This window comes from Hesperophylax consimilis, chromosome 30 (assembly GCF_061612785.1).
Source record: "Hesperophylax consimilis isolate HC1 chromosome 30, BYU_Hcon_1.0, whole genome shotgun sequence".
Classification (NCBI taxonomy): Eukaryota; Metazoa; Arthropoda; class Insecta; order Trichoptera; family Limnephilidae; genus Hesperophylax; species Hesperophylax consimilis.
In genome coordinates, this window is record NC_142865.1 from 9642701 (window position 1) to 9654483 (window position 11783).

Below are 11783 nucleotides of genomic sequence, written 5' to 3' on the forward strand. Positions count from 1 at the left end.
TAATTAAATACTGCGAGTAGAATACATCTTTTAATCATGGCCAACCTTATGATTCCAGAGATAGCCTCATTTTTAATGTCAGTGCCATACAATTTTTTCTTAAAAAATTGATAACTCCTTCATTTGTACACGCAATTGCTTCGTACGAAATTTTATAGCAAAAAAATACCCTTGGAAATTCAAGTCTCTATGTCTATGAAAGGCGATTTGCAGCCCACTGTAGGGCGCTGTGTTAGGTATTGTCAGCGCCTTGGCTCCTAGGAGCCTTGACAAGTCGGCGCTAGGAACGGACTGCTCCAATGCACAGGGCTGACTGACCCTGTGTAGCGATGTCCCCGAGTTCGAGACTCCGGCACAAATAGGTTATACATATAGAATTGACACGTTGCTTTAAATGTCTTTAGCTTTGTTCGGTGACTATATCTGAATAGCCATATACTTCCCCACCTTCTCCCACCATCTCCTTGCCCTCCCCACAACATACCAAAATTGGGGATGCTGAGAATTGATAGTATCACGTGCTCCAGACTTGTGCGGTCTAACATTTAAAAAGGTTGCGAGTTTTTATTTTTCGTTATTTGCTTATCTTAACCACATACAATGATGATTCTTATTATTTATAGGCATATCTATTGGTTTGCCTCATACATTATTTAATCCTTGTATTGACATTATATTATTTTAGAATTTCCTCATTCGTAATCGCAATAATCACTAAACAGTTTTTAAATAACATTTTTTCGGATTCACTGCCCAAATTCAAACGTGGCATCATGTCAATAATTTAAACTATTCAATGCGCATACGTACAGACACACACACACAAACACTCACATACATTACACACGTCACACACATACCTATAAACTACACAAGTCACCTGGTAATTAAGGAATAAACATACCATTTAGCAGACATTACAAGGAAACATATCATAGGTACACAACATGAAGTATCTTATTCCTGTATATTGTTACATCTCTGTAAATCATGTACTGTTTGTTTCTATAATATAAAATTAAAAAAATAAAATAAAGCAATGTCGCTATCCGCGTCTGTCTGGTTGTGCGCTTAGTTCTTCTAAACTACCAAACAGATTTTGATAGGGTTTTCACTGTCATTTAGCGAATTTCTTCCGGAAGATTTGTGTATATAAAACATGCATATTACATTTATAGAAAGTAGCAAAAAGTCCATGTTTTGTAATCAAAACGTAAAAAAATTATTTTCGAGCGCTTAGATTGCTAACGCTGGCTAAACCTTATGAGGTACACGTCAGCTAGTATTAATATTAAATTATTAACGCCTCGGAAATCTAATTTCTTCTGTACTAGCTCACTGTCACACAACAGCATTGGTATTAAAACTCCATTATGGACTGTTAGCCCCGTCTTGACGATTCTTTGTAAGTACAAAATTAAGACCGAAACTCAAACGACAAGTTATTTGCTCGAAATGACAATGTCCGTGATTTGGCAGCTATTTCTTGCTAGAGCAATCCCGATGAGTCACAAAACCCATTGTAAGACGAGAGGAACTTACGATACATGGGTGGGAGTCAATAGGTACAATTTTACATTTTGATTGTTGGTATTTTGATATCAAAATTATAAGTTTCATATACGAAACAGTACAAAAATAGAAAAAGGGAGGTTAAGTAGAACAACTTCTCAAACTTCACTCCTAAACTTCCACTGCCTCCAGAAATTAGTGAACAGTTGGGATCGAGGTCGTAGTTATAGCATTCAGAGCTGATGTAAACACAGCTGATATTAACACATGATACGGGTAAAATTGTACCAACACGCACAAAATGAATGACAAAATTCGTTTATCCATGAAACTTTAGTCATACATTCATTTTGGCTGTATTAATGAAGATCAGAAGAGTCCGTCAAAAGTGGTATAACACCCATACAGGGCGAGGGGGGTAATTTTTGAAAAATAATAGTACATGTTTACAAACTGGATCGAGTGAGGCATCGATTACTAAGTTTTCATTCGTGCTGAATCGAATAAGATCACTCCCAAGTCGATTGTATCAAATTATATAAAGTACACTCTAACAATATAGAAAGAGTTCAGCACAAATTTCTTAGGTACGTAAATTTTAATCTCAGAATTCAAATTGATTAAATTAATTGTCAGTTTGATTACTCAATAGGATCTAATAACACCATCTGACAGGAGAATTATACCAGACCTGGTTATGTTACACAGAGTCTTTAACAACTTAATTGACAGTCCTGTCATCGGAACTATTAAAATGTGCCAACTAGGAATACAAGACAAAATATAACATTCTTCTGCAATACATACACAAAAAACTATCAGACACACTCACTGACCAATAGGACGCATGATCTGGGCAACAAGTATGGGGGTAATATTGATATATTTATTGACTGTATTTATACAGGGTTTCCCAATAAGAGGTGTTATTTTGATATTCAACCGTAAAAGATCAATGGTTTCGTTGCTTGTGTGGCACGTAGCGCTATCTTGTTAAAAGTAAACGTTGTCCAGATCAATACCATCCAATTCCGGCCATAAAAAATCATTAATCATCTCTCGCTAGCGCAATCCATTCACCGTAACTATTGCTCCAGCCTCATTTTCGAAAAAGTAAGGTCCAATGACTCCGCCGGACCATAAACCGTACTAAACAGTCACACGTTGAGGATAGAGAGGCTTTTCAACAATAACTCTTGGGTTTTCCGAGCCCCAGATGCGACAATTTTGCTTGTTGACGAAGCCACCAAGGTGGAAATGGGCCTCATCACTCAAGATGATTTGCATTTGATTCACTCAAGTGAATTTTAATAATTTCAATGCGTTGTTGAAGCGTGTATCGTTCCATTTGTATTAATGGCGTAGTTTCTACTTGTCAAATGTTAAAAACTGACAGCTCCAAAAGTAACATCTACCGAAATAGCGGGCTATTCAAAATAACACCTCTTATTGGAAAACCTTGTAGAACTAAGCGTAATCTATACCAGCACTTAGGACGGGTTGTTTCGGAGAATCTGAACAATTCATCAAATTTCAACGTTCATTTTCAAGTTCTGTGAAAGATTTTTTCAAGTTCCGTTTTTATTTCAATTTTGTCAAGCAACTAGCCCATAATGATATAAAAACAGAACTTGAATAAGTCTTTCACAGAACCCGAAAATGAACGTTGAAATTTGATGAATTGTTCAAATTCTCCGAAACAACCCGTCCTTAGTTGAATCCTACAAATTAGAGTAGCATTGATAATGTAGTTTTAGTTATTTGTCTTATATGTAGTATTGTTCTAGTCTCAATATTTTATGTTACTGTTACATGTTTTACTAATATTATTTTATATTCATCAGCTTTCATTTTTTTGTATAATTTTCGATAGCTCACTACGTATATTCTGTTTTAAAATGCATGTAAAAGCCCGGCTGGGCGTAAAACTTAATAAAATAAAATAAATAAATAAAATTTGGTTTTTTATTAAAATATGAAAATAGAAAACTAGAAGTGCCTTATAATATACAAATTTGAATAAAAATTGTGTTCCATTTAGCCCAAGGCCCAGCGCTCTGTATCAGTTACACTCGCCTGACATCGTAGATCTCCATCCCATTTGAATTTCGTAAACGCAATTTTGTATTGGAAATTTAATCCTCGATTGGGCCAAATAGTAACGAAATAGATAACGAAAAACGTCCACAAGGCATTTCACATGCATTTTATCTGTACTACTATGGTTCGCTACGTTTGGTGAATTAGCAGGGGTGCCCGAGTTCATTGGGTGAGATGTGTTCAGGATGAGCCTGCCCATCAGCTACGTGGCTTGCCAGATCGGGAGAGGCTGCTTTGGGGAGATCTTTTAACCTCTCAAACTGGTCTCCCGTCCCATCGCCTTGCGCCGCAGTGGGAGGGATACATTCATATGTACGTCACTACTCTTGGATACACCGATCCCTAGATTCCTACCCAACATAACCTTTACCTTCCCAGAACTTCCTTTCCACCCTTTCCTTTAAAAAAAACCTCCACACAGCATGTAAATATGAATGTTAGAGGGAGCGCGCTAGTATTTAAAAAAACGATAATAATTAAGGCGATGCACTACGTCGTGTAATATTTAAAAATTGAGCCGCTAACAATAAAAACCCTTACGTAGATGGCGATAAGGTTTAAATTCCCGCTTAACACCATCCGCTTGTTTTGATTTATGCAAGAAAAAAACATGGCCAAAAAGTGCCTTTTATTTTATTTTGTGGATGTTCAGGCAAAAATATTAAATTTTTTTTCGATCATTTTATAAATAACTTAATTGTCCACACTATACAATAAAATCATAACCGAAAGTGGGTTCGTAAGTAGGAGATTTTGAACTTTAAAGCAGTTTTCATAGGCCTTATACATTATTTTTTTCTAGGCTTATAAAAAGACTTATCTAAAAAATACTCGATTATTTCAAAGGCCAAGATGTATTCTACTCGCAGTATTTAATTAAAGCATCTGAAACATTTCTAGGCAACCAAATTTTCAAACCAAAAACACTTGATTTTGCATTACTACGTATGGCATCGCCGCGAAAATTGAGAAAATATTCAATAATAACAGAAATATGTTAGAAATCAGATGAAATTCGGAATGCGGGGTCTACGGGTATCTCAGGATTGATTATATTAGGGTAGATTAGGTTAGGTTAGTGATTAGACCAAGGATAAAAAAGCCGAATAATACGCCTTCAGAAATTCCATAAACATGAGACGTTCCTCACCATGTCCGGTCTGATAATATCTTATAGAATTTTCCTTCCCAGAAAATTGGATGCGATCCAAACGGAATTTCTAATTAATTAAAGGCTGCGAAAGGAATTTCAAGTGTCACCTTTAAATATTACGTCCAAGCCTCAGAACAGACTTTGTCTAGTGAGGAGGGTAAGGAGAAAAATCATGTATGTACATAACTAATAATAAATAAACGCCCGGGTTGCCGGCACTGAATTGAATTGAATAATAATAGCATCACAATCACGTCAAAAGAAAACGTTAACCGACCTAATAAAACTTGCTTTATTTACATCCACACAAGAGGCTCTGATGAAAATAATTTCCCTAAGGGCCCATGTCATCTTTGGGAATGATCTGTGGAGGGTATTTTTAAGGAGAGGAAATTCTGGGAAGGTAAAAGGTACACGGAGAAAAAATAATAACTAAGAATCTCTTAATATTATTAATCCAGTTCAATATAAACACCCTCTAAACTGTTAAAGCAGTTTGTCAGCAAGTCATGTTCACAATATTAATTATACAACAAAAGAACACATATAACAAGAAGCCACAATCAAATGGATACAGAAGAATAACATTTTAAAGGACTACATACAATACGAAGACAGATAAATATAAGACAGTCAACATACTCATAACTCATAAGCATACAAACTAAAAGGCACACAGCATACTTGAACACTCTCTCATAAGGCATATTTATACAATTACATGCAACAAATCAATGGATACTAGTGTATTTGTAAAGTCAGTCTGCACAACTGCAATTGATTCGCTTTTTACATCAGAAGGCACAAGATAAGTAAATGTCCGTTGGCCGTATTTATTAGTAATGGGACACCAATTTGTAATATAGCAACAAAAACAGCTCCTCTTCCTTATCGAAATGATTAATACAAACCATAACATTGTATTATTAAAATGTTTCGAAATATGTTAGATAGGTATCGGTATCTATTACGAATATTAACACGTACAGACGTACATCATGTCCATCACTAGTAGTATAATAAGGTGCCTACCACAGATGCATTATGCCCGCAGTACCAACACTAGCTACAACCCACAACTTTACTGGTGCCACGGAGCTAGGTACGCATATATGAGTGGGTGTGGAACTGTAGAACGTGGGTAAGATGGTTTCAAGATGCAACACGTGCATTGAATGAATAGAAAGGTACAGAAGAAAAGATAGGTTTTTTAGACCTAATGAATTATTTAAAAAATATAACATTACAAGCGGAGACCGTGAAAAATCACTGGGTATAAGGAAATTAAGTGAAAAATATAATGGCTTAAAAACATGTATTCGAGATTCATTTGGATCAACAAACACTGATTCTGACTGTATAAGTTTAATTAAGGCGGAGCTTAATGCTAAATCACTATTTTGATTAATCTTTATAACGAATTGGTGTACATTGTGAATACCGAAAGATATGCTTTAGATAAATTGAAGGTTTTCCTATCGTTTCGCTTGAGTAGAATACAAATAAAAAATAAATTACTCAATAAAAAATATATATTTAAACTACAAAAGAAAATATTTTTTCTATAGAAATGTATGAACGCGTAAAGAAAACAACTTTAAAAAAATACAGTAGTATAGCTAAGATTATCTGTGACAGTTTCACTTGATTAACTTTTTTGCTTTCTTATAAAATTATTTACAAAATAAATAAAAACCAGTTTTGTGCTTGAAATCGAACGTTTTTAGACTCCGTTTGTCAAGCGATTTTAATGCCTATTACCTAAAATATAAGGAATACCAAGAATATATACATTTTAGGCTTGTAGCTTCCTCTTAAATAAACTGAATATATTTTAAACTGTAAGAGACTTAAACGCCCTGTGATTGGTCGGCGGATTCTGACAGAACTGCTACTTCGCGGGTCGGTAGGCCGAGTGCAATGCGGACAATCTGTGCAAAGTTGGACTCGGACACAGGTTGCCGTTGTGGGATAAAAAATATGTCAAAAGAATTCATGTTATTCGGAAAGAATGATATGAATGGTAGCAGAAGTCGGGGATGCCCGAGGAAGACATGGCACGATGTAGTGAATCAGATACTCGAGTCGGGCCATGTCAAGAGTCAGAATAATAGAAGATTTTGTATATTATATAGGGTAAACGGATAAATCATCACAATGATAATTCATCACATGTCATCTTTAAAAAGTTATATAAAGTCATGGAAAGTGATAAAACAAAAACTCTTTTAACTGGGTTATGTAGGTTAGGTTAGGTTAGGTTAAAAAAAAAAAATTTCATCGTTTCTAATGACTTTATACCACTTTTTAAAAGTGTGTTGAATTGTCACTGTGTTGAGTTATCATGGAACCATTATCTAGATGTCACATGTGGCGGGTAAAACTTTAAACAGCGTCATCTGTTAGACGTAAAAGCAACACGCTCTATGATTTATTTATCTGCATAGACCAATGATTAAATAAAATAATTGCACAGACAGACTGAGCAACAGCAACGCATGGCGGGGTGCAGCTAGTAGGATAACAAGTAGGGAACCTTAGGTCGGAATCCATATTAGGATATCGGAGCCATTGTCGATCTATCAAAATAAATGTCCAAGTGTATTGTCGAAGCCAGAGTTTTATTAATTAATTAGATTCACTCCACTCTTGTGTTGCGTTTGTGCATTTTATAGCAAGGCAAGTACCTACCTATTTACTCAGTAGATAATACAAAAGAATATAATATCACGTTACCTAGGAATTAATTCTTATCTTGTTGGTTGAACGTTTCGTGCAACGAATAATAGTTGTACAAACAAAAGACAGATAAAACTGTGCTCGTTCAACAAGGTTTTCTAGGAATTATATGCGAAATGCAAGCAGGAATACGTATAATAAAAGGGGACATATTACAAAATTATTACTCTCAGTATTACTCTGCAGAGTATAATCATTTATGTTAAGGCGATGCCATACGTAGTAATTCAAAATCATGTGTTTTTGGTTTGAAAATTTGGTCGCCTAGAAATGTTTCAGATGCTTTAATTAAATACTGTGAGTAGAATACATCTTGGCCTTTGAAATAATCGAGTATTTTTTGGCTAAGTATTTTTATAAGCCCAGAAAAAAAATAATGTATAAGTCCTATGTAAACTGCTTTTATGTTCAAAATCTCCTACTTACGAAACCATTTTCGGTTATGATTTTATTGTATAATGTGGCAAATTAATTTATTTATAAAATGATCAAAAAAAAAAATTATGCCTGAACATCCACAAAATAAAATAAAAGGCACTTTTTGGCCATGTTTTTTTCTTGCATAAATCAAAACAGGCGGATAGTGTTAAGCGGGAATTTAAACCTTATCGCCATCTAAGCAAGGGTTATTATTGACAGCGGCTCAATTTAAAATATTACACGACGTAGTGCATCGCCTTAACTAAAATAATTAATATAATTAGTTTTCAATGCTTTTGATTTTTTAACGTTTCTCTTCTATAGAAGCTGGCGCTTGTGTTTAGAAGAGTGCTAAGCATCAAGATAAAGAATATTTTGTGTTTGTAGTTATGATTTAAGGAAATATGAATATTAAAAAAATATATGTAAATAAAAAATTAAAATTTATAAGTAAATTGAGAAGATAGTTTCATCATTTTGGTATTTTTACATTGAACTTCTCTTTAATCGCTTTTAATAGGTGTTTATAGTTTTCGATTGTTCTGATATTTTCAATCTCTAAATAGTATAAAACAAATTAAATGACTTTAGCCCTGTTTAGTGACCATATCTGAATAGCCAGGTTATTCCCAACCTTTCACTTTCCCACTTCATTCAGTCTCACTACAGTCAATACATACTATTTTCGGTTGTGTCTTTTTAATTTCAATTTTTAATGGCTATTGAAATCTAGTTTCCAAGATACTCGTCGCATTGGAATGTGATTTAAATTTAATATATTTTATACCATTATGCCATTTCCCATAAATATTTTTTTCAAATTGCATTCCAATACGAATCAAATAAGAACGTGCTGAGTAAACACCGAACTATAAAATAATCTCAAATTAAAACAAACAAAAAATTTTTGAAATTTAATAGCCATAAAATAATGCGCGCGAAGTTTAAAATTCGAACTCGATCAATACATTTTATTGTTAGAAATTATTCATGGTACCTAAGTAAAGTTTACACATGGTTTACACCAAGAACATCAAAAACTCGTTCTTGGTTGAGTAGATTTTACATTATTAAATTTAGCCATTGCGCTGTACTTGTTATTTCGCAATGCATAAAATAAATAATCTGTAGTTCTGTCACGCTGTGCCTTAATTTAATCAAGTTTCATTCTGCAATTATTATTATTATACAAAACCGGTTTCAGTACTTGATAGTAGTATGTATACCGTATAATATAACCTCTCTTTCTGGTGTGTAGATCGTTTGTAAGGTTGAGCGAGAGGTTATAATGGATCTACGAATGGTTCTGCGCCTAAGAGCTACGTTTTATCGTCTCTTTCTGTTTATTGAGTCATTTATGAGAAAGAGGGAGAGGTCACAACGGAGTTATCACCGGTTTCTCGCTCAAACGTCAAATGAACACAAAATTGTTTCAAAACAAACAAAACGTTTTAGTGGGCGACAAAAAAGATGGAAACGAATTTATTACCCACGGATTTTAAAATAACGGGTACTTGCATTGTTTGTATTGAAAATAAATAAAATACGACAAGCATAGAGCTATACAATACATCAATGACGAAAAGGCATGTTTTGATTTGAATAGCAAGGCTAGCAGTCCACAGTGGAATTTTGATACCAACCCTGGTAGAATTGGCAGAAGAATGGCAAAAGTAGATTGAAAGCATTAAAAAGAAATTTCTAAGATAAAACCATGTACGACCATACTCTATATTTTATATACAAACGTATTGAACAAGATTAAGAAATGGAGACTCAGATGTTGCGGTCGGAGAAAGGCGTATCAGGAAAAAAAATGCTGTTTCTCGGTGACGTTTCGCAATAAAATCACAGTTCGGAGTGTGTAAATATGCACCAATTCATTCAATTCTAAGTTCTTATTGTTTGGATCAATTCTAATAACGCGACCTACAATAGTTGTTATTTATTATTTAGTTAGTTTTTTTTTGTTTAGCTATCGGAATAAAGCGGTAACATTATAAAACGGGTGTATAATTGTGTAAAGAAAACGTTTGGGTAGGAAATAATAAAATCGTGACATACCAAAGAAATCTTCCCATGTCAAAGACTGATCTGAATCATTATTTGCTCCATCCATTGCACAAGTTTTCAATTCAATTCATTTCTCATTGCGCGCAGTGCAAACGTTGCACATCACGGAACTTTAACATTGTTTGTTTTATAAACAATAATAATAAACAACTTTAAAATCACTTTCACAACAACATCGTTTTAAAAACAGTTTGAAAAGGACCGCCGCAGCGGAATTTTCAAAAAAGCCTCGCGCATGAGCAATAGCGACGTGCAAACACAGCAAAACTCATAATACAACTAAACTTTTCTTTACAATACAACACAAGAAGCTCCGAATAATCTCAAGCATATTTTAAGCCAACATTTTTAGCACACCACTTAGTGAGTTGAAGAAGAACTAGTCACTAAATCGATATAAAAAAAACGTTTTGATTATGAATACCTATGTAGTAATAATCCCTGCCGCAAGGATCGCTATGAGTCAATGCAGTGAATTTGAATGTAGCTTAATGTGTTGTTTCCATAGTAAAACGTCAGTGTGGCCAGCTGTTTGGAGACCGTCGAGATGTTGGCAAGACGTCATTGCCAAGAAACAGTTTCCGAAAAGAGTTGAATCCGTTTTTACTGAAATACATTTTAATGCACTAAATAATTAAAAATGAGTAAGATTTTATAAAAGGCGTTATAAGTACATGTACACTACACGAGACAGAATGAATGCGTCAATCAACGAAGTCACACTGTAAATAATGTAATAACTGTTTGTTAAATTCATTTGACCAATGAGCACGATGCTGTGAAAAATGGATTAATAACTATCTTAGTTAAACTGTTATTATGTCAGTGTTTAAGCTATTGTTTGGTAAAATATGATCGTGTGAGTGTATGATCGTGTGAGAAATATGGAGATCTGCAAAGAATTCCAGGCTGATGTAAGCGTAATGACTAAGATTAAGAAAGGGACGCTGAGTCCCTCTGAGTGAGAAAAGAGTGTAAGGAGAATTTATGACACAAATGTGAATGGCAGAAGAAGTCAAGGACGCCCAATGAAGGCAGGGAACGCTCGAGTGAACCAGATATTGAGTCGGGCCATATCAAGAGTCAGAATAATAGAAAAGTACATATTCTCATACTCATAAGACGATGTATGAATGTAAAAGAGGCAAGGAGTTACCAATACCTAGTTTGGCGTTCCGTCCTCTCTGCCTATCCCCGAGTGAAACGGCGTGATGGTTAATTAGTTAGTTAGTAAAATGCAAAAAAATCGTATAAACTCAAATATAAGTACATCACATATAAGTAACCAAAACAATTGCATATTATATATTAAAAAAATCCATTTTTCGTAAGAGGAGAATGTAAGGAAATTCAAATCTTGTTTATTTGTCACTTTTCGGTCATACTATCGGACATGATCCTTTTTGAAACGGGCTCTTGATTCTTGATACATGTAAAACTTCTCTCAGAAGGGTTACCAACGTGAAGATTCAAAGAGAGAAAGGCGTGGCCAACATTTAAAAAATATCCAATGGACATACCGCGTCTTCCTGACGTCACAGCGTGGCTATAGATTCGATGGGAAAATTTCCTTACATTTGGGGATTTCATTTCGCTTGTGTTATGGGATAAAGAACACCAATAAATCAACTGTTTAAATGTTTTTGTTAATAGTCGCAGTCGATTTTAAATTCCAGTCTTTTAAAAGTACTTTTTGCTTAGTGAATTAAAAAAAAACTTGTTCAAATGGATCCGATTCGACTTGTTTAGTAGATTCATAGATTCCTACAGCTCCACCAAATATTTC

The 11783-nt window shown here is 34.4% G+C and overlaps 1 protein-coding gene across 1 annotated transcript in view; it reads right to left on the reverse strand.

The window, feature by feature from the left end:
• LOC149409604 (uncharacterized) overlaps positions 1-10259 on the reverse strand; it is a 174164-nt gene extending 163905 nt beyond the window's left edge. The window contains exon 1 of the mRNA XM_089649682.1: positions 9989-10259. Coding sequence (XP_089505808.1) covers positions 9989-10043 — 55 coding nt within the window. The 5' untranslated portion in view covers positions 10044-10259. The remainder of the gene's footprint in view (positions 1-9988) is intronic.
• Between the last annotated feature and the right edge of the window lie 1524 nt (positions 10260-11783).